The sequence below is a fragment of the Danio rerio genome, chromosome 10, assembly GCF_052040795.2.
Source record: "Danio rerio strain M-AB ecotype USA chromosome 10, GRCz13ab, whole genome shotgun sequence".
Taxonomy (NCBI): Eukaryota; Metazoa; Chordata; class Actinopteri; order Cypriniformes; family Danionidae; genus Danio; species Danio rerio.
In genome coordinates, this window is record NC_141030.1 from 28427628 (window position 1) to 28455436 (window position 27809).

At 33.3% G+C, this 27809-nt stretch overlaps 3 protein-coding genes across 18 annotated transcripts in view; all 3 read right to left on the bottom strand.

Annotated features, from left to right (window-relative positions):
• Window positions 1–2348: 2348 nt before the first annotated feature.
• On the bottom strand, window positions 2349–6075 carry timm10b (translocase of inner mitochondrial membrane 10 homolog B (yeast)). The gene is made up of 3 exons (NM_001017829.2): window positions 5911–6075; window positions 5703–5798; window positions 2349–3052 (listed from the first exon to the last, which is right to left on the bottom strand). The coding sequence occupies exons 1-3, from the start codon at window positions 5935–5937 to the stop codon at window positions 2567–2569; spliced, it is 609 nt and encodes a 202-aa protein (NP_001017829.2). The 5' UTR covers window positions 5938–6075; the 3' UTR covers window positions 2349–2566.
• A 277-nt stretch (window positions 6076–6352) lies between these two features.
• On the bottom strand, window positions 6353–15264 carry LOC101885675 (uncharacterized). Of its 2 annotated transcripts, none has more exons than XM_087270671.1 (6): window positions 14369–15264; window positions 12798–12917; window positions 12254–12317; window positions 12077–12144; window positions 11913–11986; window positions 6353–7143 (listed from the first exon to the last, which is right to left on the bottom strand). In XM_087270671.1, the coding sequence occupies exons 1-6, from the start codon at window positions 14373–14375 to the stop codon at window positions 6700–6702; spliced, it is 777 nt and encodes a 258-aa protein (XP_087126797.1). In that variant the 5' UTR covers window positions 14376–15264; the 3' UTR covers window positions 6353–6699. The 2 variants fall into 2 exon arrangements, with proteins under 2 accessions (XP_087126797.1, XP_087126796.1); XM_087270670.1 differs by having other exon boundaries at window positions 12077–12147; window positions 14369–14572.
• Window positions 15265–18474: 3210 nt separating this feature from the next.
• si:ch1073-15f19.2 overlaps window positions 18475–27809 on the bottom strand; it is a 78057-nt gene continuing 68722 nt past the window's right edge. For 14 of the 15 annotated variants that reach the window (XM_087270635.1, XM_087270626.1, XM_087270634.1 and 11 more), the window contains 7 exons: window positions 27540–27658; window positions 27310–27463; window positions 26589–26704; window positions 26306–26459; window positions 24417–24785; window positions 19475–19568; window positions 18475–19389 (listed from right to left, as the gene is read on the bottom strand). In XM_087270635.1, the coding sequence (XP_087126761.1) occupies window positions 19293–19389; window positions 19475–19568; window positions 24417–24785; window positions 26306–26459; window positions 26589–26704; window positions 27310–27463; window positions 27540–27638 (1083 nt within the window). In that variant the 5' untranslated portion in view covers window positions 27639–27658 and the 3' untranslated portion in view covers window positions 18475–19292. The remainder of the gene's footprint in view (window positions 19390–19474; window positions 19569–24416; window positions 24786–26305; window positions 26460–26588; window positions 26705–27309; window positions 27464–27539; window positions 27659–27809) is intronic. The other variant, XM_087270636.1, reaches the window with a different exon arrangement.

Below are 27809 nucleotides of genomic sequence, written 5' to 3' on the forward strand. Positions count from 1 at the left end.
AATTTCCAGCATGATTTTTTTTCAATAAATATTTTTTTTGCTTAACAATTTAAACAATTCAAATTCACTAATAGAAAGATCAATACCATTTTTTTATCATTTAGTTTATCAAAAGCATGATTTTTGTGTTACATAAAAAGGGTCATATAACATTATGGACAAGGCAATTTTTTGGAAAACATTAAAACATATGCTGGAATATTTGGTGGTTCATTCCACTGTGGGGACCCCTGATTAATAAAGGGACTAAGCCAAAAAGATAATTAGTGAATGAATAAAATATATGCCGGAAAAGTTGGCAGTTCATTTTGCTGTAGCTACCCCTGATAAATAAAGGACTAAGCCACTGATCTGTATAGAATTCCACAAATTACTTGGTGTTCACCTGGTCCCTCAAAATCAGCTCTAAATCAAAGAAGGCCCAGCAGCATCTTTACTATCAAAGGAAGGCATAGCTTCCACCATACATCCCTACAACCTTCTACAGAGGAAAGATAGAGAGCATCCTGAGCAGCTGCATGACTGCCTGGTTTGGAAAATGCACCGACCATTCATCAGAGTCGATTTTCCCTCTGTGATGGACATTTACACTACACGCTGCATCCAAAAAGCCACCAGCATTGTGGCTGATCACACACACCCCTCACAAAAACTCTTCACGCTGCTGTCGTCTGGAAAGAGATACAGCAGCATTCAGGCTCTTACATCCAGACTGTGCAACAGTTTCTTCTCACAAGCCATCAGACTTCTAAACTTAATGTACAACTACAGGTATATTTGCCAACTGCTATTTTTACACTACTCTGTACAACATTTACACCTCAATGACAAATGTTTACCTGTTCAGTAATTATACACTCACCGGCCACTTTATTAGGTACACCTATTCAACTGCTTGATAACACATTTCTAATCAGCAAATCACATGGCTGCAACTCAATGCACTTAGGCATGTAGACATGGTCATTTCTGACAGTTCAAATCGTGCATAAGAATGAAGAAGAAAGGTGATTTAAGTGACTTTAAACCTGGCATGGTTGTTGATGCCAGATGGGCTGGTTGAGTATTTCAGAAAAAGCTGATCTACTGGGATTTTCACGCACAACCATCTCTAGGGTTTACAGAGAATAGTCAGAAAAAGAGAAAATATCCAGTGAGCAGCAATTTTGTGGGCGCAAATGCCTTGTTGATGCCTGAGGTCAGCGGTGAATGACCAGACTCGTTTGATTTGTACTGATAGAAGGGCAAGAGTAACTCAAACAACCACTCGTTACAACCGAGGTATGCAAAAGAGCATCTCCGAAAGCACAACATCTCCAATCAACCTTGATGTGGATGGGCTACAGCAGCAGAAGACCACACCGGGTGCCCTCCTGTCAGTTAAGAACAGGAAACTGAGGCTACAATTTGCACAGGCTCATCAAAATCTGACAATAGAAGATTGGAAAAATGTTGCCTGGTCTGATAAGTCTAAATTTCTGCTGCGACATTGCGATGGTAGAGTCAGAATTTGGCATCAACAACTAGAAAGTATGGATCCATCCTGACTTGCATCAATGGTTCATGCTGGAGGTGGTGGTGTAATAGTGTGGGGGATATTTTCTTGGCAGGCTTTGGACCCATTAGTACTAATTGAGCATCGTGTCAACGCCACAGCGTACCAGAGTATTTTTGCTGACCATGTTTATCCCCTTATGACCACAGTGTACCCATCTACCCACTATCTACCTACTATGTCATAAAGCGTGAATCATCTCAGACTGGTTTCTTGAACATGACAATAAACTCATTGTACTCATTGCCGACAAATCTGCAGCAACTGTGTGATGCTATCGTGTCAATATGAACCAAAATCTATGAAGAACTTTCCAGAAACTTGTTGAATCTGTGCCACGAAGGATTTAGGCATTTCTGAAGGCAAAATGAGGTTCAACCCGGTGCTAGTAAGGTGTACCTAATAAAGTGGCCGGTGAGTGGATTTCATTCAATATTTGCACAACATCCAGAGTGTACTGGTTGGCGTTACTGTAACCGTTTCTTTTCTTGTCTTGTCATGTGTTGTCTGTCCTGTCTTATTTGCAGTTTGCACTCGTCATGTTGTCAATTTTTGTCTTTTGATGTAGCACCTTGGTCCTGGAGGAGCATTGTTTCATTTCTTTGTGTACTGCACTGCCTACTGTTGAACTGACGATAAAGCCAACTTGAACTTGAGAATGTTCTCTATATAGATCAGCGGACTAATCTGAAGGAAAATGAATGAATGAGAAAACAAAAATATAATCCATGGTGGCTTTATGTAACTAAATATAACACTTACAGATTTAATAATAAATAAAGCAGGCTCAATGTTTATCTTAGTTTCCACATGGAGCATTTTTATTAAAAGAAAGAGTTCACATGTTAGCCAGGCGGCACTACATAATTATTCAATGTTGTAATAGAGGTATTTAAATATTCATGAAGCCCATTCCACCGAAAAACGATCAACAGTCTTAAAAGGCTTCTGTGACTTTTGGAGGCTGAGTTAAGACTGAATATGCAGCATAAACAACATTTTGCCTCGCCATCAAGATGGAGTTTGTCCTGCGCCTCCTGCAGTTGGTGTTTCAGGAACTGATGTGTTCACAGGTGATGGTGTTATCAGTTCATCTAAAGACTGATTTGTAAAGGTTTTTGCGTCGTTAGTTATAGCATGCAAATTTGTTTCTCCAAAAGCTGAGCCATTCGTCATTGATGATGTCTTAATATCTGATGTATTATTAGGAGATGAGAGAATCTGAAAGCTCTCAGGTGCTGTAGAAGATGTATTTGGGATGTCCTGGATTGATGGAGACATCATTGATGTGTTTGTGATGGCAGAAGAAGGGTTATCTGGTACTGATGTTCCTGCTTTCGCTGCAGCTTCAGCCTCTGCTTTAGCCATTTCTGCAGCTTTGCTCTCCATCTCCTGCATGCGCTTCTGCACCATTGCAGGCATCAGCTGCACATACGTCCCCATTAAACGGTGATTGGTCCTTATTAATTTGCCTGCACAGCTGTCAACACAGCGCTCCTGGTAAACCAACATAAACAAAAGAGGCAAATGGGAGTATATGTAAATATATAGGCAAAATAAATCTGCACTCCTTAATCTGGTTCTTGAATCTGATTGGCTGATAGCATCTGATATTCCCATAAGAACAGCACTTGTACAGCCTCTTCACTCTTGTGTATTACTCCACCCAAAATAGAATGACAGCAGATCAATAAACTCACTACAGTTTGACAAATATTACAGCTGTTGGACAACAATGTACTTTTGAGGTTTTTTAGAGGTGACTCTGAGTGTTTGATTTTCTGCTTTATGTACATGATTGTGCCATCGAACTGTTGTATAAATGCAATATCACACTCATAGCAGTGTGATATGGCTATATATCGTTACTGGTGGTATACACAATGTACGCCTCCCACCAGTGCCGATATACAGCCATATCGCACTGCAACTAGTGTGATATTGCTCAGATATATTAAAAAAAAACAAACTTTAAAATGTTTGCAATTGTGATTATCTTATGCCTTATTTGAGACATCAGGCTTTTCTGAGGATTTATAAAAAGAAGTTACAAAAAAAATAACTATTAAAACGTGTCTGCGAAAGCATTTAATTTTTAAAAAATCTTGCTTCTTTTGGTTTGAAACTGACAATATTGGTCTATTCCTGCCCTATGATGCAGATTTATGGAAAATGACAGAAGTTTGTAATTTTTGTTTACGAAGCCATTTCTCTTTTAATCTTTCATCTTTTGTTTTGTACCCAAATATGTTAGTATGTTCATAGCTTGTGATGTCAATGCACGTAAATTACAGAAACAAATTTTAGATATCTCACATCTCAGGAAATTGATTGAGGTAAAGTTAGTTTTATTACTGTATTTGCACAGAGCAGTGACAACTTGTGACATGGTCCCTGTATACTTTACTGTGCTACTTTGAATATTCTGTCTGAAACTGCATGCAAGTATGACTTCAAAACAACATAAGCACTATTTAACTGACTGTGAACAATGTTGAACTTTGATAGTCATTGGCTGCTAATATGATTTCATTATTTCAAATTTGCAAATAATACTTTTATGAAATTATATTATTTAGGAGAATATCCGAATGTGCTAAGATAAAACCAATTTTTCCACAATAGGAAGTTGATACACATCAGTCATTTAATATTTTACTGCTAGCTTGATTTCCATACAAGTCCATTTCATTTAAAATTTTCCTTCTTTTGTTCTGTGCCTGATTATATTAGTATACGGAAATATATATATATTATAAATATATATATATATATATATATATATATATATATATATATATATTTATATATATATATATATATATATATATATATATATATATATATATATATATATATATATATATATATTTATAAAACTTACATTATAATATCTACAATTATAAATAAATTAACTGCATACAAAGGTAAATTTTTATAAAGGTAACTTTTTATTTGATAAAATCATATGCAACGACAATAACAGTCTTATGTTCTATAAGCCAAATAGCCAAAAACACGTGGTATAAATAGGGGAAGAGCAATTAATTGAAAAGTAATCGAAATCGACATTCAGAACCTATAATCGGTCTAATTTTTCCAGGTCAATTTTTTAAATTACTTTCCCTACCATGTGTGGAGTCAAGGGTTTGCAGCCACATCTGATCTCTGGTCAGGTAGGACGATGGACCTAGCCTTAAGCTTTACTTTGCACTACAGTGACGATGACTGGAAACTGCGCCAGAGATGTCTTGAGACTGCATATTTTCCATTACATTAAAATTATTATTTAAATTAAAATATTTGTTTACAGAAGATGTAAGAAATGCACAGCTTAAAATATTTTTATTATTATTATTATATTATTTAGAAGAGATGCTGCTTATTTTCTACTTTTAATATAAACATTGAAAATATTTTTTCCCTAAAAGTGCAAGTTATTTATTTTCACTTTTGTTTATAAGATTGTTTTAAGCAATGTGTGATTTAATTTCAGTTGTTCAATACTGATGTTCAATTAATAACCATAGATAATAGATAGTGTGTGTTTCCTTCAATTATTTCAAAATCCAGTTATGCATCCTTCATTCAGAAATCTCTCACTTGTAAAATGTGAGCATATTTACTGTGCAAAACCAGTCAGTGAAGTAAACTATGAGGGCAAAAACATAAAATAAATAAATAAATAAAATAATCATTAATTAATCGTAATCGAGTTAAAATGTTCAATTAATCGAGATTTTGGTTTTAGGACAAATTGCCCAGGCCTAGTCGAAATAATAAAATAAAATAATAATAAAAATAATTTGAATATTAAGTAAATATTATCCTTAGTAAAGATTTCTCATCAGGATTTTTTTGTAAATGCCCTACTGTACATATATCAAAGCTTAATTTCTGTTTAGTAAGATGCATTGCTAAAAACTTAATCTGGACAGGTTTAAAAGTATTTTCTGCCTCTATTTAGATTCATTTGAGCCCTCAGATTATAGATTTTAAATGGTTGTTTCTCGGCCAAATATTTTCATATCCCAACAAAAACATACATCAACTTGAAGCGTATTTATTCAGCTTCTAAAATAAGCATAAATCACAATAAAAAAAGTCACTTATATCTGGTTTTGTCGTGCAGGATCACAAGCCTCACCTCATCCATTGTAAGATTTCTGTAGTTGAAATTGCTTGAGCACCGATGGAAGCAGATTTCAGTCATGCGATTATAAACGAGAAGGAAGTCTCGTAACTACACAAAAGAGCACAAAATTAAAATCGTACATATTTTTAAATACGTATAAAACATTTGACACATTTACGAATTAACTAAAAGATGTGGACGCGTTGGATGTCATACTTACATTACGCAGTTGTCCCTGGGGGTCCATTATAAAACTGCTAGTAATCTATCTGTATAAAGAGAAACGTCTAAATAATTCTAAATATATTACAAAACACACGAAAAAAGAAACGATGTCTAAGAGCTATCGCATGACTTTCAACAGCGCGCGGCCATGTTTACAATCACGTGACTACAGGAGCAAATACGTCATAGGGTTTGTCGCGGCGTAAGTTTGGAAAAATCGCTTATCAAGCTTACTGTAGTTTTTCTGTTGCATTTCCCCCTGTCTTTTATGCATTTACATAAAACTGACACAATGAAGACTTAGTTTTATTTTTATTAAGTCATTTTCGTTTAAAAGAGCGTCTAACAGTTTATAAATATCCCACTTTTTTTGTTAGAAAATATTAGGTAACCCTACATTTTTGCACCTTCAAAGCTTCAATGAAATAAAGCACATACAAGAGTCACCAAGACCTTTAATATCATAACAAAACCACAAAAATACATTACAAATGATGACTATTGAAGCCTACAAGTCTTTTATTTGTCATCCTAAATATCATTTTAAAATAGCAATAAACAAGCAGATAAATATATGTTAACATATTACTTTTAGTATGTCCAACAACAGATGGATACTTGAAATGGTCTCCTCTCAGCACAGGCATCATAGTAGGCTATGGGGTGTGTGTGTCTGAGAGAGATGCAGCCTACTTCAGCACTTAGCTTAAAATATCACAGGTGTTGACATCACACCCCACAATATCCTGTGTTTCAACTTTTAAGATGCTAAATGTGTTTTTATTTAGCTCTCAAACTGTAAACTGTCCTGTTCTAGACTTTGTCTTGATCTACCGAGGGAGTGATCAAAGCCTTCGTGCAAATTTCTGTGCGACTCAAACTCTCTCTCTGCATCTTCATCTCTTTCTCTTTCCATTTCCTTCTCTCGTTCTCTTTCTCTTTCCATTTCCTTCTCTCGTTCTCTTTCTCTCTCCCTTTCTTCGGCCTCCAGGGCTACTTGATGGCTGTTGAGGTAGATGCTGTGACGGGACACCATGAGGCTGCTGGTCCGGGATGGGAGGGCGCTATCATCCTCAGGATACTGGTCCAGGCAGTTCTGCTGGGATGAGGGTTGAGGATGCGTCTGGGCCTGGTGAGTCTGAGCCTGTTTTTGGTATTTTCGCTTCTTCCTTCGCTTTTTGTTGGCTGTCAGATCAAGAGAGGCATAAGACACGTCCCCCTGCTGGACCTGGGTGAAAATGACAATGATAGAAATTAATGTATTATAAAATAAAAGAGACAAGCATTAACTGGAAGACTAAGATTAACCTTGACATGTTTTTTTCTCCATAATATATATATATATATATATATATATATATATATATATATATATATATATATATATATATATATATATATATATATTTATATATATATATACATATATATATATATTTTTTTTTTTTTTTAAACCATGTTTAGCTGATTACAAAAATAATCTGTATTTTCATCATGTACCACCTTTTTCATCATGTACCACCTTCAGTGCTTATTGGAAAAAAAACAAAAAAAACTTCAGTTTGACCTTTAGGTTAAATTGCAACATAGCAAAGGTCACAAAAATAAGTTGTGCAATGCAGTTAACATGACTTTCTCTGAGACTCAGAATGTAAACATGCATCGTGATATCTTGCATCTCTGATTTTAATGTCGAAATAGTCTAAAACTGATGCCAAATTATGGCTTGAAACAGAAGTTGCGATAGACTTTCTTTGCGGTTGTGTTTATATTTAAGAAAATGTAGGTCGCTGCATGATTTTATCAAATGATATTTTCTTTTAATGTTGAAATAATCTAAAACTGACGTCAAATAATGGCGTGAAACAGAAGCAGCAGCTGTCTTTATATCTGAGTAAATAAGGCTGGGACTTCAGTTAGAGTTATTTTCAGTCAAAACGACAAATTTTGGCATTAACTTGAATATGTTATGCTCTTTTCTTATGATGTGAAATAACTTAAATATAAGAAAAAATGTACAGCATGATTTTTAAATTAATTTGGGAAGAGACAAAAAACAGGAGAAAGCTGATATACTTTTCTAATTCATTGTGCTTTATTTCTGAATTTAAAAATAAATTAAATGTAGGACAGAGCTATAGATTTTATTGGGAATTTATCTAAATTTTGATATGTAAAGTATTTTTTATAGATTTTACTCTTGAAATACAACATTTGGACACAAAACAGATCATCTTTTTATTTTCTATCGTCACAGGACTTGATTTTGTCCATTGAAAATTGATTTTAATGTTGAAATAGCCAGACTTGCGTCATTTTAGTTGGCGATTGCATGACATAGTCGTCTTTTGTTCAGTATTATCTATGCATATCTGAGTTAAATGGCTTGTCTGATGCGTAAAAATGTTGAGCAGGGCTTGGTTTTGTAAGTTGAGCACTGATTTGAATTGAAAAATAGTTATAATAGATAGCATGTTATTAAATAACACAAAAAACTGAAAACAAAGGGAGACAGAGCCTTCTCAGTCTATGCTCCAAAACTTTCAAACACTTTACCTTTAGAAATTAGAGCTTCATCTACATAAAAAAATTAGTCAAAAAAAATAGTCAAAATGGACTTCTTCTCTCTGGCCTATTGATAGAAATCAGTTTTTAGGACTTATTGATTATACAGATTTTTTACATTTATTTTTAGATCAAAATTTTATTGTAGCATATTGTCATGTCTTTTAAACTGTTTATTATTGTTGCCATGTTTGTGAAGCACTTTGGTCAACATTCTTGTTACTTTAAGGTGCTATATAAATAAAGTTGACCTTGACCTTAAAAAGATTTTCATAGAAAGCAATGTTAAGAAAGACTAAACCTTAAGGCCAAAGACTGAAAATGAAAGTGTCTGTAATGCCTATTCAACTCAAAATCTCAAACAAGAGATAATAAAAAAAGTTTGACAGGGCTTAATTTTGAACATCAGTGATCCCTTTTAATATTCAAATAGTCATAGATGTTAATAAATTTATGACTAAGTTATGTTAAACAAGGTTAAAACTCAATTGCAAATTTTGGCATGAAAGTAAAGTTAAAATAATATTTGTTTATCTTATTGTAACATATATTAGAGTAAAACAGCTTTTCAAATGTTAACAAAGGCCTTGAATTTGGAAATGGATTTTAATGTTAAAACAGTATTTTTATGTTGAAATACTTTACAACTTATTACCAAATGTTGGAATGAAACAGAAGTGTATGTTTTTTTTCTTTGCTCTATTGTGACATTTATCCAATTAAGATAGCATCCCGACCGAAAAGAAAAGTAGGATAATACTTGATTACAGTATGTCCATCAGGAATTGATTTGATCATTATCTCTGCATCTCATATACTTCAAACAGGTTGCTGTATAGTAGGTGTTATTATCCTGTCATTGCGCCGATGCATGTCAATCAGAGATTTTAAGTAAAGATTAATAGGACACATAAATAAAAAGAATAGATGTGCATGGACAATGTATATTCTACAATATGTCATTAAAGAATGAAAAAGCGTCAATTTAGTTTTGATTTGAACTTACAAGAAAGGCTCAGTATCTTGCAGAACTACTTTCACCGCTGCATAGTAATTGAATTATAAATGTATGACTTCAATGAAACTTTTGACACACATTCTGCTGAAGGTGGTCTGAGATCTCTGACCACAGGCACGTTCATTAAAAGACCTTCTGTACCACACATGTCTGTTTTCTATGAGATGTGTGGGCGTGCAGGCCGAAAATAGTTATCATGTGTACATTCTCACGCAGCCTTCTACAAGAATGCTTTGATAATCATTCAGCTATTGAAATTATCATGAAACAACATGTGAATATTGTGTATTTGGTAGTCTGTTTTTTAATTTGGGGTCAAGTTGCAATACAAATACTTGTAATAAGCAACACTTTTTACTTTTAAAAATGTATAAACTGTTTGTAACTGCATTAGACAAAAGAGTTAAATGAAGTAAAAGTTTGGGATGGGTAAGATTTTAAAATAAGAAATAAAAAGTCTATTTGTTTGCATTTTTTGAGTAAAAAACTCCCAAAAATCTTGTGAAGGATTTAAAACAAAGTGAAATACTGAAAAAAAAAAAAAAAAAAAATTATATATATATATATATATATATATATATATATATATATATATATATATATATATATATATATATATATATATACATATTCAGTATATATATATATATACTGAAAATATTATATATATAATAAATAATAAATTAAATATTAGATATAATATTTCTGAACTAAAATGTATTCCTGTGATTCAAAGATGAATTGTAAGCATCAAAACTCATTTTCCAGTGTCACATGATCCTTCAGAAATCATATTGAATTGCTGTTCTGTTATGATAAATTATTATTGGGGTTGTTGATATTTTCATGAACATTTATTTGAGTTAAAATCTTTATTATATTATAAATGTATTTTCTGAAATGTGTTCTTGATTATTAAAAACATGTAAAACTTTATATCATTCAAAAAATGATACAAAGATAAAAACAAGCAAAACTGTTTTTAACAGATAACAATCAGTAATATTTCTTGAACTGCAAATCAGCGTATATAATTAAAAGAATCATTTCTGAAATCCCAAACAGAATCAAATTTTGTAATATGCAATTTGTTACTGGTCAGTCATCTATTAAAGAACAATATCCAGGCAATTAACACTTAAACAAAGAAACAAATAAATAAAGAAGTATGTACATGTGTATATAGTCTGTAGTCTTTGCACAGGACAACAAAATCATAAGTCTGAAATCATGACTTAAATCATAACTTACACAATAAAGTCAATCTTAAGTAACTTGTGTTAACTTAATTAATTTTAGATTTGGAATCAACAAAGCTGAATAAATAAGCTTTCCATTGATTATTGGTTTGTTAGGACAGGACCATATTTACAGAGATATATCTCAAATCTGAGGATTATAAAAAAATAAGTCTAAATACTGAGAAAATCACCTTTAAAGATACAGTTGAAATCAGAATTATTAGCCCCCTATTTATTTTTTTCTCTAATTTCTGTTTAACGGAGGGAAGAGTTTTTCAACATATTTCTAAGCATAATAGTTTTAAAAACTCATCTCTGATAACTGATTTATTTTATCTTTGCCATGATGACAGTAAATAATATTTGACTAGATATTTTTCAAGACACTTCTATACAGCTTAAAGTGACATTTAAAGGCTTAACTAGGTTAATTAGGTTAACTAGGCAGGATAGGGTTATTAGGCAAGTTATTGTATAATGATAGTTTGTTCTGTAGACTATCGAGAAAAAAAATATAGCTTAAAGGGGCTAATCTTTTTGACCTTAAAACGGTGTTTAAAAATTAAAATCTGCTTTCATTCTAGCCAAAATAAAACAAATAAGATTTTCTCCAGAAGAAAAATTTTGATCAGACATACTGTGAAAATTTCCTTGCTCTGTTAAACATAAATAAATAAACAAAAATTTAAGGGGGGCTAATAATTCTAACCTCAACTGTACCCAGTGAAGTGCTTAGTGATGCACATTAATAATAAAAATTTGAGTTTTGATATGTTTACATTTGGAAATTTACAAAATATTTTAATGTAACACGATCTTTATATAATATTTTAATGATTTTTGTCATGAAAGAAAAAAAACTATTTGACCCATTCACTGTATTTTTGGTTATTGCCAAAAATATGCGCATGCCACATAAGGCTGTAAGAGGTTTGTGGTGCAGGGTCACTTTAAAGAAAATAACACTTTAAATAATAAAAATGATCATACAAATCAAATTTTTAATAAAAACTGTGATAAAGCCATCAACATTTAACAGATAAATAGCTTTTTAAAAGATAGTTTCCAATGTTTAGTAGCATGCTGTTTTTTAAATTCTGAAATCAAACATTTTTTGCATCGAATACCTTCAAATATCAGCAATTTCCAAAGCAATTTGCTTAAAAAACATACCTTCAATCCATGCTTTACTGTGCTTGCCTGAGACATCTGTTCATAGCAGACATCCTCAGCCATTTCAAAAGCTCCTGCATTAAATACACAACACATTCTTCATCACCATAACAGCTGAATTATTAGCAGCACTCACTACTTTAAAACAACTGAGCGAAACCTACCTCCTCCTTCTAAACAGATATTGCCATAAATAGGATTTTCCTGTCTTTCCATTTCATCATCCTCAAACCTGCTTAACACAGAACCGAAAGCACATTTCTGTCATTCAAAGAGCTGCGGCTGCGTGAAAAGGATCTGCGCTAAATTAAAACTTATTTTTGTTTTATTTAATGTGTCACCTGTAAGACTGAAGTGAATCTCGGCGTAAAGCCTCATCTCCATAATCATACATGTTTTCATTGGCTGAATACGAAAGAAAGGAAACCGTTTAATGTCTACAAGTAAATGTGAACTCAACGTACTTTCTGAATACGTGACCTGCATGGACCACAAAACCAGTCTACTGTCGCATAAGTCTATTTATGGCAGTAGCCAAAATTACATTTTATGGCTTGAAATGATACATTTTCCTTTTGTGCCAAAAATGATTTGACCATTAAGTAAAAGATCATGCTTAATTCAGACATGTTGTCAATTTCCTTTCTGTAAATGATTTCTTAATCTTCTCAGAGTATTCTCAGCCATACTCTCAGTATTTAGATTTTTTTAAACCCTCAGATCTTCCAGTATCTTGGAGAACTATTTTCCTATCACAACTAACCATACATCAATGGAAAAGCTTTTTGTGTATATATTTAAATTTTAGACTATAAATTATGACTAGTTTTGCAGTCCAAGGTCACATTATTCTATACAATTCAGACCTACTGTATAAAAACATACCTCTGCATTTTCTTTCCTTTCTTCTTAATAAATAGAAAGCGACATTTAAACACAGAGATATCAGCAGCCCAATAGATAACAGACCAACTGCCACATATGCAACTGTACAATTACAGCAACCTTGAGCAAAAGAGAGAGTTAAAGGACAGTTCATTATTTGACATATTGTACTGGCTACATCTTTTACATCTCATTTATTTTCACTATATTTTGCATGTTGGTGATCATATTAACATTTGGTCCAATTTTTATTTGTAGTTGTTATTGTTTTTTTAATATTATTATTTTGCCAACACTTTAGGCTAACACATTATAACACTGTTAAAAAATGCTGGGTTCCACATAATTCCTTCATGTTGTCCTAACATAAACAGATTAAGATAACTTGTGTTGTTTCAGCTCATTGTAAATAAGTTTGAACGAGCAGCAAAACAATTTCTTTGAGTGAATAACTGCACATGTAAAAAGTCATTACTTAAAGTGAGTAAAACAAATTGCCTTAAAAGCAACAAGTTGACTTTACTTAAAAATAATCTAAGTAAACCCATTGTAACTTAAATCTGTTGGGTTGACTTAACTTGTCTGCTATTATGTGATTTTACTAACTTTTTTTTAAATACAGTTTACTAATAGCTTTTTTACTGTGCATTAGGCATTAGCAAATCCTAAATATATCGTTTGTTCTTGATCAATCTGCCGTTCATTTCTTTTACTATTTAGAATATAACTTTTAGAATATATTAATGTCGAGTTAATGCTTAATAAATGATTCATACACTGTAAAAAAAATGCAGGGTCTCACACAATTCCTTCATGTTGTCCCAACACAAATCTATTAAGTTAGATTAATCGTTTTTACAAATTTAAGTTGATTAAACATAAAACAATTAAGTTGAATTAAATTGTGTAGTTTCAATATATTTGTATTATATGAACAAGCAGCAAATGTTTTTTTTATTAGTACTTATAAAGTATGATCACATTCCACATCTGTAATCCTACCCAAACACCTTACTAACAGTTAATAAACAGATAATTAGTAGTTTACTGCGATGATAGTCTTAGTTAAAGGTTTTTTAATATTGTGAGTTGTACAGTAAAATAAAGTGTGACCCTTATTTTTAATTCCTGAAACTTAAATAAATATCATAACATTTTCATCCATTTGGTTTAGGCAGAAATGATCTCAAACTGTTTATAAACACACACACATATCCTTAAAACAAATCAAGAAGTTTCCTTCAATGAGTAAAAAGGATTTCATGAATCTACTGTATAGATTTAACTATTATATTCTATATTATTTATACACTTCTCTAATCTGGATCAGTTCATAAATTTGTATTAGTAGTAATTGTTTCATGGCAAGTGTAATTTAACATATTAAAAAGAAGTCCTAAAATGTAAGGATTTCAATCTCTTCAAGTCAAACGAATACAGTTTTTTATGCAGTTTTAGTCTGCCATTATACAAGAACATCTACTGATGGAGAGCTTTTATTTAAAGATGATGCATTCAAAAGTAACATAGAATGTTTGCATACAGACGTGTTAAAAATTTGTTTATCTTACCTGTCATCCTGATTTAAGTGGGTCAAATCTCCAATAAAGCCTGTCTGATAAAACATTCACTTGTACGCGAGCATGTTCAAGAACAAGTGCAGTAGTCTTGCTGCTATTTTTATCGTCTTAAGATGTTTTCGGTTACAAACAGGAAATGTAGCGACTACCTTATTCGTTGCAAACGTTCACATCACAAGTAAGACAGGTTGTGTAGAGTCATCAACTGCTCACTGTAGTTAAATGTACATTTATTCAGTCAGTCATTGTTTATTAAAAAAAGTGATCAAGAAAATGTTTAGTATTTAAATATTTAAATTTGATTTATCTTGTATTTTAATATAGGCTTACATTTTAAACAAAAGAAATACACTAACCCATGTTTTTAGGGGGTAAAATTTGTGGTTTGTATTTTTGTTTATGAAAGTTAAATAGGCCTACTCATGTTTTCAGTCATGCATTATTTTTTATGTGTAAGCAAAATCTTGTCATTATTTTTGAAAATAAGGTGAAAATAAAATTTTCAAGCATTGATAAAACTTCATTATTTGAATAATTTCTCAGAATGTTATGTTTGGGTCCTTAATATTTGGTTATATCCTTGAAATTAAACAAAACTGTAATTCCACGGTATAGTTATTCTGTTTTGTATATGCAATAAATCCCCCGTTTGCGTTTAGAAATGATATTATTGTATAGAAATTAAAAAACATAAGCGTTTTTATAATCAAAATGATGTTCTAATATTCAAAACAGTACATTCAAGTCTATTTTTTATCTAAAATTTCACATACTGTTCTTTTAATATTAACCACTGTTTTTTCACACCCTACCCTCTATATTATGCACAATATTACAAAATACAACAGTAGATTGGAAGCATGGTTACAGTACAGGATGCAGATCATGAATGCTAAAATGATCAATCCTTTTTTCTGAATTTTCCATTTCCGACCACAACAGCGAGAGCAGGAAACGTCCTTCTGCGTGAACGTGTCGCATTTGTTGAAGCAAATACCACAATGCACAAAACTCTTTGTACTCTCTCTCTCTCTCACACACACACTTTTGTTTTCTCTGCATTTAAACACACAAAAAGGCTATCAGGCTGCATGACTTTACTCAATCACAAATGCATTTCATTTCTATATTCTGCTTCAATGGTAGCCTAACCGCATATTGAATGGCCAAACTTTATGTTAATAGCATAAACTGAAACAGAAATGCAGCTGAAATTATTTTATATAATCAGCCACCGTCAGAAATTATGTGCTAATGAAGTTTAAGGCCAAGTTAATGGCCTTTGTGGATTAAGCCTCAAAGATGGAGGATATACAGTATCTGCCGGTCACTGTCTGATGTGGTTTTGTCAGTTGGTTGTCTCGACTATCTGAGGCGTAAACTGAGGTTTTATGAGGCTTGAGACAATCGGTTGTTAGCCATCGCTTTGCTAAAAAAACATTCAGCCGCAACAGGAATTCAGCATTATGTACTGAAAAAAATATTTTAAAATGATTTATTGAATTTACTTTTTTTATTAAGTTAAATGCAAACAATTTATTTAGGCTGAATTTAAACAAATTAAGTTGAACATTACTAAATTTAATTTGTTCAAATTCAACAATATTGCAGACATAATTTTTTCAGAGTAATTTCAAAGATGGCTGCCATTTCATCATATTAAAAGGGTTTTGTGGCATTCAAAGCCACATTGCATTAGCTGGGTGATTTATTGAAGGTAATAGATGATTTAAGCTGTAAAGTTTCCTGCATGACCTAGTCATATTTCTGGAATTTACCTTAGTTTTTAATACCACCTCCACACTAGGTTTTTGTCTTGTAAATTCACACATTTCAGGGAAAAATCTTTGATACTATGTAGGAGTAATCAGTCTGTTAAATAAAACTCTGCCAAAAATAAAAAGGTATTTGAATTTATATTTATTGTTTGTCATACAAAAGAAAACAAATTCAAAGTTTACCCCCATTAAAACAAAGAACATACAAATATTTAGATATACATTTTTATATAAACACTGTTTAGAAAAAATAAGCCACAAAATTCACATAAAAAACTCTTACAGTAACAAAAATATAACAAAATACAGCATAAAAAATGTCAGTTTACCCGAATATTGTTTATCTTTGAAACATGATTTTTAACCTGATAAGTGTAACCATAAACTTTAATCAACACATACAGTGCATTCGGAAAGTATTCATAGCGCTTTACTTTTTCCACAAACATTTGTAATGTTACAGCCTTATTCCAAAATAAATTACGTTAATTTATTTACTTAACATTCTACACACAATATCCCATAATGTCTATGTAAAAAATATATATATTTTTTTTAACTGTTGCAAATGTATTCAAGTAAAAAACCTGAAAAATCACATGTACATCAGCATTCACAGCCTTTGCTCAATACTTTGTTGATGCACCTTTGGCAGAAATTACAACCTCAAGTTTGTTTGAATATGATGCCACAAGCTTGGCACATCTATCTTTGGGAATTTTTGTCCATTCTTCTTTGCAGTACCTCTCAAGCTATATCAGGTTGGATGATAAGTGACGGTGTTCAGCCATTTTCAGATCTCCCTAGAGATATTCAATAGGATTTGGGTCTGGGCTCTGGCTGGGCCACTCAAGAACATTCATCGAGTTGTTGTGAAGCCACTCTATTGATATTTTGGCGGTGTGCTTTGGGTCAGATGAACCGTCTTCACTGTCTGAGGTCAAGAGCACTCTGAAGCAGGTTTTCATTCAGGATGTCTCTGTACATTCCTGCATTCATATTTCCCTATATCCAGCCTAGTCTTCCAGTTCCTGCTGCTTAAAAACATCCCCACAGTATGATGCTGCTACCACCATGCTTCACTATAGGGATGGTATTAGCCTGGTGATGAGCGTGTCTGGTTTTCTACAAACGTAAGGTATTCACTCCAAAGAGTTCAGTTTTAGTCTCATCAGACCAGAGAATTTGGTTTCTTATGGTCTGAGAGTCCTTCAGATACCTTTTGACAAATTCCAGGTGGGGGTGACTTCCATCTGGCCGCTCTACCATACAGGCCTGATTGGTGGATTGCTGCACAGATGTTTGTCCTTCTGTAAGGTTCTCCTCTCTCCACAGAAGAACACTGGAGCTCAGAGTGACCATCGGGTTATTTATCACCTTCCTGACTAAGGCCCTTCTCACCTGATCACTCAGCTTAGTTGGCCGGCCAGCTCTAGGAAGAGTCCTGGAGATTCCAAACATCTTCCCCTTATGGATGATAGAGGCCACTGTGCTTATTGGAACTTTCAGAGGCAGCAGAAATTTCTTTGTAACATTCCCCAGCCTTGTGCCTTGAGACAATCCTGTCTTGGAAGTCTACATACAATTCATTTGTCTTTAGCCCTGGAACCTTATATAGACAGGTGTATGCCTTTTCAAATCATGTCCAATCAATTTACCACAGGTGAACTCCAATTAGGCTGCTGAAACATCTTAAGAATAATGAGTGGAAACAGAGGCTGTTTCTCAATTCCAAGAACGCAGAGAACGCGGAGACCGGTCTTGCCAGGTGTCCTCGGAAGAACGAACTCAGGAGACCACGAGGGCAGAGAACGCATCATTTGAGAATTGAGATGCTGCGTTCTTCCTGATGGTCACATGACCTTCACATGTTTTAAATGGTAAATTATTTGAACATTACAGCCTTCATACAACGATTTATTGTTTTTCCCCTTTTCAAAATATATATTTTGCATAAAAACATTATAAATATACTCTGCACAATATAAATAAAACAGATTTTAAAACAAATTTTAGCAAACAAACACCCTTAATGTGTTTATTCCTTTATTAAGATGTCCATGGTGATGTTACTTTCACCGTTTCATTTAGGGAAACTCCTGAGGTAAATAAGTGATATCTCTGAACTTTAATAATAAATCTAAATAAAATGCTGCGCTTCCCACCTCCAGTCGCAATGACTTCTGGGACTTCCAGAGCAAGTTTGGTGCTCAAGTCTGCATCGTTGCGTCCTCGATATCAAGATTGGAACTGAACTTAGGCAGCAGATGATGACCTTGCACGAGAACACGAGGACGCAAGACCGCTGAAGAACGCATATTGAGAAACAGCCAGAATGTACCTGAGCTCAATTTAAAGCTTCACGGCAAAGGCTGTGAATATTGATGTACATGTGAATTTTCAGGTTTTTTATTTTTAATAAATTTGCAACAATTTCAAAAAATATTTTTTCACATTGTCATTATGGGGTTTTGTGTGTAGAATCTTGATAAAATAAATGAATTTAATACATTTTGGAATAAGGCTGTAACATTAAAAATATGGAAAAACTAAAGCGCTACTTTCCAGATGCACTGTAACTGATATCAGTTGATTGGTCAAAGTTTATTTTATGGTACAATTCTTGCTATTACTAAACAATATAAACAAGACTTAAGATGACTTTAAGCTCAATAAAGTATTAGCTTCCTGCTTATTAATAGACAGTAAGATAGTAGGATTTAGATATTGGGCAGGATTAGGGATGTAGAATACTAGCAAACTTTAAAAGTACTATAAACAGCCAATATCTTAACAAGTAGTTAATAGTGGGAATTGGTCCTTAAATTAAAATATTACTAGCTTGATGAATACAAGCTGAAATTAAAACAAATTCATCCTATAAAGCAATCATCTCTTCTGAAGACTTTTAGAAGCATCAAAGGTTAGGTTTGTGTGGACTTTCAATGGAGAAACTAACGTCTGTCAGGTTTCATTAAAAATATCTTTTGAAGATCTGTGTTTTGAACGAAAGTCTGAGAGGTTTGGAACAACAAGAGGATGAGTAATGAATGACAGAGTTGCAGTCTTAACAGAAAAGTCCTCCAGTCAGTCTTTTTGTGGCCCACGGTCTGCGAGTACTAAAGTGAATGATGCATTCAGACAAGAATATCAGTCATGCGGATATCAGGGTTCCTCACTGATGTGTATTTCACTGGTGGTGGGGGAGGTTTGAATGGGGGTGGCCTATCCATTCTGAAAGAAAAAATGAAGCAAAAACATTGATAAATGGAATGAAAAGATGTAGGATGCTAATATGCTAATGGACAAATCATCTCACTTTTTCTGGTTCCGGTATCTTCCATAGAGAAGCACAATGAGCACGAGTAAAATTAACACAATCGGAACAGCCACAAATGCTTTGCTTTTCGAGCCTGAAAGAGAAACAAGAGGATCAGTTTTACAATTAGCTCAAGTCTTGGCCTGAATGCATATCCTGTTTGCATCGTGAGCAAGTTTGCTTAAAAACACCACACGGACTGCTTCCAAAAACAAAGCACATGCTTTCTTGAGTATACTTAGTTTTTATAAGCTGTGAAGAAGTTATTTTTAAAAATGTGTTCTGTATGGTATAAATATGATCTTTATGTATAACATTTACATGTTGTCATCATCATCATGTGACCATCAGCATTGGTTAGCAGGTGCTATTCAAAAAAAAAAAATCTGTTTTGCCTTTTCTTGGAATGTAAAATGTCCATCTAATGCACACTTAGGAATCTAACTTATACAGTATCTGGTGATTTAGACACTTTATGCTAACTCATTTGAGAGTACTATGAATTCTGACATACTTAGTCTAATATATAGTGGTAGCGTATATGATTTTGGATGCACCCCTAGTTATGTCACAGATTAAAGAGCGAGATGTCATGCATGTGTCATAGCTGTTCAAAACAGTATAAATCAGACTCTGAAGGGCATTTTGGAGTGAGAACAATCAGGAATTCCATAATGAAGAGGAATTCCAAAGTGAAGTTCTCTTTATAGAGATACTTTATAATAAAAGATTTTGAATAGCTGTGATTTTTGTTTTTGTTACATCCCAATACAGCATATACATTTATACTCATTCAACTGAAGCTATTTAGAAATTAATTATTAAATATTATATCAAAGTATGAAGCAAAATATTAGTAAAATAGTACCACAAACAAAGTAGATCATGAATATGGAGCGCTTTGTATATGGACTTGACCCTGAATGAGGTTTTATTGGGTTGCTTGTGGCAAGTTTTTTGCTTCAAGTTCACTAAAGAGGGCATCACGTTGGTGCTGTGTGTAGCACGACCGCCTCACAGCAAGAAGGTTGCTGGTTTGAGCCCCGGCTGGGTCAGTTGGCATTTGTGTAAAGTTTGCATGTTGCAAGATTTGTGTGGGTTTCCTTCTGGTGCTCTGGTTTCCTTTACAGTCAAAAGAGATGCGCTATAGGTGAATTGAATAAAATAAATTGCCAACTATATTGATGAGGGGAAACACTGAATCATTTGAACCTACTGCAAAATGATTCACTGTATCCTATCTCTTGGAACACCACAGACTGACGGCCTCTGCTGGTCAATACTATACAAATACAACAAAAACTGTTCTCATGACAGTGCAATCTATTAAGTACCAATCTAAGAATTACCGTATTTAATTGCAATCTAAGCATGATTAATTACCATTAAATATAAAGGATTGGTAAAATGTGTCTTCTTTTAATAATGTGTAGTCTCCTAGTGTTTGTTTTGAGTTGTCAGGTATAACTAACTCTAATGCAGAAGTAGTCCTATTAAAACAAAATAAAAATCATATAAAACTTTGTTCAAAAATGATCAAAATACATTTAAAATCTGACATTGGCTGGGTGAATAATAAAAGCAATTTTCTAGTTTGTTTTGTCAGTAAAGCCGATTCTAGTAAATCTCCACCACATGCTTTTAGATGGTTCAAGATAGTCGTAGTTAGGGTTGGGTCCATACGATAGACAATACCATTGTACAGCGTACACGCGTGTTTGAACTTCAGCAGTCAGCAGGTGCTTAGAGCACAAAACCCCTAAGAGCAGTGCGCGTTGGACAGTTTATCAAGGATGTACTGCTGGATCACGTCTCACTATAGTTGTTAAATGTGATATTTAATTCATCTTGTCTCTATCTGATGACTGTCTTTTGAATCTATCAGGTAATGTGTCACAGAGTCAGAAGGGGAGCGCGGGGCACAAAGTAACGCGGGGTAAAATGTAACACAGTTTTAAGGTATTTGCTTAGGGTTGATCATGACCATGCTTCCAAGGTTTTCACCACAGTGTCGGCAGACGTCTTTCTGCCAATTATTGAAACCATTTGGCAATTTGGATGAGAAACTCAGGAGAAACCATTTTTGCAGCATGAATTTTTTTAATAAAGTCGATATTTTTAAGTTTAAAAAATCTGTAAAAATAGGTAAGTAAAATCTTTTATATACTGTTGTGATTACCGTCTTCTAGACTAAAAGATGAAACCTTTTTAAAAGATGTAAAAAACACACAGTGACTACCAGCCAGTTTTGAAAAAACATGGCACAGCGGGCCACATACTGTTTGACATCTAACAAAATATTTGTTGAATTTTGAGTGTAATGTTGAGAACTTTTTAAAGAAAATGTTTATTAATAGAAAATATTTTTTAATAGCCAAAAAAAAAAGTTATTGCTAATCCGAAAAACAAATATGTTGGATAATAATGCATAACAATCCAAATAAATGCAAATGTGTTTATCCAGTAAATAAATAAACATGCTGTGCTATGTAGAATAAAAAAATTATTGAGTTAAGTACTGAGGAAATATAGCTACTATTTAAACTAGATATAAGATAATTGTGTAAGATCTGCCTTTTATAGCATGTGCTACAACTAACCCTCTGTCTGTTACAACTTGCCCCGCAGGTGGGGTAAATAGTAAAATTTTTACTCCTGGCATTTTTGACAATACAGCACAGAAACTATAAGTCTCCACTACACTTCCTAATCTGCAATTGCCTCTCTGAATATCACACTAACTGTACCAAAAAAATAAATAAATAAAAATAAATAAATAAATAAATACTAATACTTCCCTTCTTAGACTTTACAGACCTGAAACTTGCCTATAGCAATTATTCATTGTTGCTCTTAGTTGTGTAAATTGCTTCCTTGTCCTCATTTGTAAGTCGCTTTGGATAAAAGCGTCTGCTAAATGACTAAATGTAAATGTAAATAAGTCCAGCGATCATACAACCAGTGCTCATTTGTAGGAGAGGCTTGTGTGCTGTTGGTAAAAACAACTGGTTTGTCTAACCCCATTACTTTGTTCATTATTTGGCCAAAACCAAAAAGTGTTACTTTGTGCCCTGCTCTCCCCTACACTGCTTCAATCGTTCAATTTCATGCTTCCTTGTACTCAGTAATTTTAGCAAAAACCTCAGATACTGTTGGTTGGTTGCTGTTGGTTGTGCACCTTTTTTACCAACTAAGTTTGTAGGCACCATTATAGCGACACAGATCACTCTGCCGATTCATGCCAGAGTCTCGCGGAAAAAGTAATTGACAGGTGGTAATTTTTGTGTAACTTATCTTTAAATATTTACGATTTGGTTATGGGTAAAACAAAGACCATGCGGGTCAGGTAGTTGAAACATTAGACTACAAATAATTAATTCATTATGAATAAATGAATTATTTATAATAATAATGGAAGACATGACACTGCCACTGGCCAATTTGGCTGGTTGAAAATAATTTTACTGGATAATAATTCTTAAAAGCAGGGTTCGACAATAAGGATGGTCCAATATGATGCAAAGGCAATCTTAGAATAGAGAAGCAACACGGCTGTCAACAATATTTGCGTTTGCGTAAGCAATAGAAAGCAGGTGAATACCGAATGAGAGGATAATCACTCATGCTAACAGCTGAGGTGATGCGTGCTGCTGTTTAAAACGTGTGCGCGCTCCCGTATACTTGCGTGAATGGTTCTCTTTCAATTAGACAAAATGTGATGAACATGCACCCACAGTCTTACTGCTTTTTTTTTTTTGAGCTCCAGATTTGTCTTTTTGTAAGCAGCACCGGTTGCTTTTGCTTTAAACATTCTTTGAACAGATTGTTAATGGGTCTAATGTTAACCGTGTGTGTGTGTGTGTGTGTGTGTGTGATCGTCTTTTCATTACCACACTTTGTTTTTTTTACCTGCATTTTTTTGCATTAATATGGTTTAATTATCTTTTTTTTTTACAATAACATTGCTTTATTGGGAGATTGACTCCCCATTTATGTGTAGTTAACTGGTGATCTGAGACCTTTAGCCAGAACATATTACTGTGCATATGTTATGTTAACTAAAAAGTATAGTATGCAGCTACATTTTGCCATATAATAGTTTTGACACATTTAAAATTTGTGGCTCAGAACTAATTGATTGTTTGTGTTCGGTGTGGTCAGAGATACATTTGGTAAATCTTTCATTTTGAGCTCTGAAAATGATGTGAAATAAAAACTAATTGTGATACTCTGTAACCAGGACCCATTTGCTCATGATTATTGAGCAAGCACATACACGACACACAAAAAGTGAAATAAATTAGGAGGCATGTGGAGATAACACAAAATCTTTGAATGAAAAACATTTTAGCATGTCAGAGTCATGTCTTTAAAATATATATTTTTCTAACAATAAAAGTGTCGCTAGTGACAACTACTAGTGAAAAGTGAAAAAAGACAACTACTAGTGAAAACTACTACCACAGTGGCTAGTGATCAAAAAAGTTAATGTCAAGCCCATATAGCCACTATGTTAAAACGTGGCCTTAGTTACTAGATTCATTAGCTAACAACAGGCTATCAATTGTTTTGATTAAAGTTAGCCCAATCTACATTTTGGATTTAAGTTGAAAATAAAAAGTTATGAGCAGTCTATGTTACGAGCAAATAACATATGACTATCTTTTTAAGACTAGCCTAAGTGCTTTATGCAACTGCCGTCTGGTGAATTCAATACAAGCTCTGAATCTACTGTGTGAAATGAAATGTGTCTAAATGTTTTAAAGCTTTATGATGCAGTGTTTTGAAAGTGCCAATACCTAACCAATGTAACCCAACACCTGAGTTGCGTCAGCACAAAATGAAGTTTGTTTCAGGGCAGAGCATTTAAAATATATATGTAAAACACAGCAAACACTTCAGTTTCAAGTCAGATCTGATTAGAAACTGACATTTCCGTTACCTGTGGTGGTGCTGTCTTTCTGTGTCGTAACAGAGGGGACTGTTATTCTGCTGGTCTCTGGATCTGGACTTGTGCTTGTTTTGTTTGTATGAGTGGTGTTTGTGGACTGTACAGCGCTTGTATGTAATGTTGATGCAGTGTCAGCAGGTGGTGCTAAAGAGCTGCCAGTGAGAGCAGTGTGATGGATGGTGTTTCGGGGTTGTGTGTTTGTCACAGTAGTATTTGGTTTTGAAGTGCTGGTGAGGATGGGATAAGATTTAGTTGTTGTTTTGCTGTCAGTACCACCGCTGCTGCTCCAGGATTTCATCTCCAGGGTGGTAAAGCTGCTCTGATGTTCAGTGGTTTTTAACGGAAGACAAGTTGTAATTTCTTCAACAGCAATAACCATGGGGAAAAAAACAAACAAATATATAATGTAAGGTAGTGCATATTACAATTTGTACATTGTACAAATGAACCACATAACATTCTAAAATAAATAATATATGTACACAATAATATATTCGCTGTTTCCCAAGGAGGCACACCAACAGTACATATTTTGGATGTCTCCCTTATCTGATCCATTAACTTCAGGTTAATGGAGTGTCTACTAATGTTCTTATGAGTTGATTCAAGTGTGTTTAAATAGGAAGAGGAGCAAAATGTGTAGTGTTGGTGTGCCATTAGGAACAGGGTTGGGAAACACTGATCTACACTGATCTACTTTGAATCAATTTAATTAAAACAAGTCATTTCCATTTACATTGGATTAAAACATCAACTTGGATTTTGTTCGATTAAATTACATATTGGGTTATTACTTATTGATCCAATAATTTCTTTCAGTGTTAATGTTGATGTTCATTTATTCATAATGCATTCATTCATCCATTAGATAATATTAACTGACTTGATTTTAAAATAAAATGAGTAAATTCGAAATCAAGATTAAATAAGATATATAAATGTAAATAAAAACTTAAAAATCAATACTGCATAATAAAATATTGGTGTACGTTTTGTCAATGTTATTAATTCAATTAACAGTCCCACTTTTTATTAAGTGTCCTTAACTAATATGTACTTAAACTGAAATTAACCATTTGCTACAATGTACTTTTTGTGCAAATATGTGTTTTTACATTGAACTTATGATTTCCTAAATACACGCAAGTACATCTGTAATTAATCTCTGTAATTACATTTACAATTACACACTTGACCATCCCTTTTTAACCCATCCTTAAAACTACCCATACCACAGATCCTGTTCCGAACCCTACCCATATCCCACATCATTACCACCAGAAGTGTTCTGCAATACATTATGAACGAAATAAGTACATTGTATTTACATTTTGATGCAAGTACATAGTAGTTAAGGACACTTAACATAAAACGGGACCTAATATAATATTTTTTATAATAAATTATTTTTGTAGGACTATCAATCCAACAAGTATGTTTCCCTGCCTAAATAGATAATTATATTATATTATAGTCATTACTAATGAATGACTAACCATATGCATTTTTATTAAGGTCATTCAGTTTATTTTCTGTTTAACGTTTTTTCACATGGGCACGGCTGGCTGCTTACAATATAAATGATTTCAGGTTTTAACATCCTTGTGGAGACATTACATTTGCACAGTGTTGGCAAAACTGGACACACACACACACACACAGACAAATACCCAACAAACAATGAGTCCTGGAGGGCCTTAAATGAGGGAAATTGATCAATTAACTCCCTTTCCACAATTAATTTATCCCCAAGAGCTTCAGTGGTTTTTCCACTGTTTGCATTTTATTGTTTATTATTCACTGTTAATAAGCTGGCATCTCAACGAAAGGAATTTTAAATTGTCCTATTGTTGCAATAAAAAACAACAACAACAATGTACCTTCTCTTTGCTTGGGAAGAACGTGGATATAAACCTCGTTGTTTATCTGGAGCTTCTTGTTCTGAAAGACAGCTGTCAGTTTGTATATTCCTGACTGTTCAGACTTCACAGAAGTCAGAGCCAAAGTGTGTGAGAGAGACAGTGTTTCGTCCCCCTAAAAAAAAGAAAAATACCACACTGACATGTAAAACAAACTAAAGTAGGTAATACAAATGCTCTATTCAAAGCAATGCTGCCTAATTATTTAATTTCAGTCTCTTAATATTTCTTAATATAATCTTACCCTCATCCATTCATACAGCAAGTTCTGAGATGCATTTGCGATACATGAAATCACCGCATCTTCACCAACACTGATGTTTAAAGAGCTGCTCAGGTTACACACAATGTCATCAAGATCTGTTTGGGGAAAAAAAAGGAATAATAAAGGTACAGTGTAGGTCAGAATTATTAGCCCTCTTTAATTATTAGTCTACTGTATAATAATATTTTTTTTATCTTATTTTCTGTTTATCTGAAACATTTATTTATTAAATTTACCAAATCTCTAAACATAATAGTTTGAATAGCTAATTTTTAATAACAGTTTTTTTTATATTTGCCACGATGACAGTACATGATATTTTACTAGATATTTTTCAAGATACCTCAAATTCAGCTTAAAGTGCAATTTAAAGGTCTCACTAGGTTAATTGGGCAAGGAATTGTATAACAATAGTTTGTTCTGTAGAAAACAAATTCCTAATAATAATGAACTTAATTTTTTTTTTTATTTAAAAGCTGCTTTTATTCAAGCCGAAATAAATCAAATAAGACTTTCTCTAGAAGAAAAAAATATTATAGGAAATACTATTAATATTATTAGTATTAGAAATACTAAATAATATTATTGGGAAATGTTTGAAAAAGGAAAAAAAGAATTCACAGAAGGGCTAATCATTGTGTATATTCAAGAATACATTTCAAAGATTCAGTAGATCTGTATTATTAAAAGGAACGCTCACAATTCACAGTCAGTTCCATAGTGGCATTGAGACCTTGGCGATTTTGTTCTTGGGAGTCCCATTCAGGTAAGCAGATGTACAGATCACTGTTTTTTCTTGTGACGTTTGGTAAAATAAACTCTCCATTCAAACTGTTCTTCGAGAAAAGCTCATCCTGATGAAGAGATGGAGATCAGTGCAGAGCCTTATAAAATGTGGAACAGAGAAATGTCTATTTTCATTTGACTCACGTTTGACCGTTTCAGTTTATACCGGAGTGGTGGAGGACTTGCTGAACATGTTAATTTCACCTCGTCCCCTTCTTTATAGAAGTCGTATGAAGCCAACATCTTCACTGATGCTGGAAGCTCTGGATGAAAAGAAAGATTATGCTTACTCACTTTACATTTTAAATGGACTATATGCGCTCACAGGACGCTTGTTTCTGCCACAGATAAAAACAAGTAAAAGGGTAATTGAGCAATTCCAGCATTACGGATGTGACATTTACAGGAGAAACT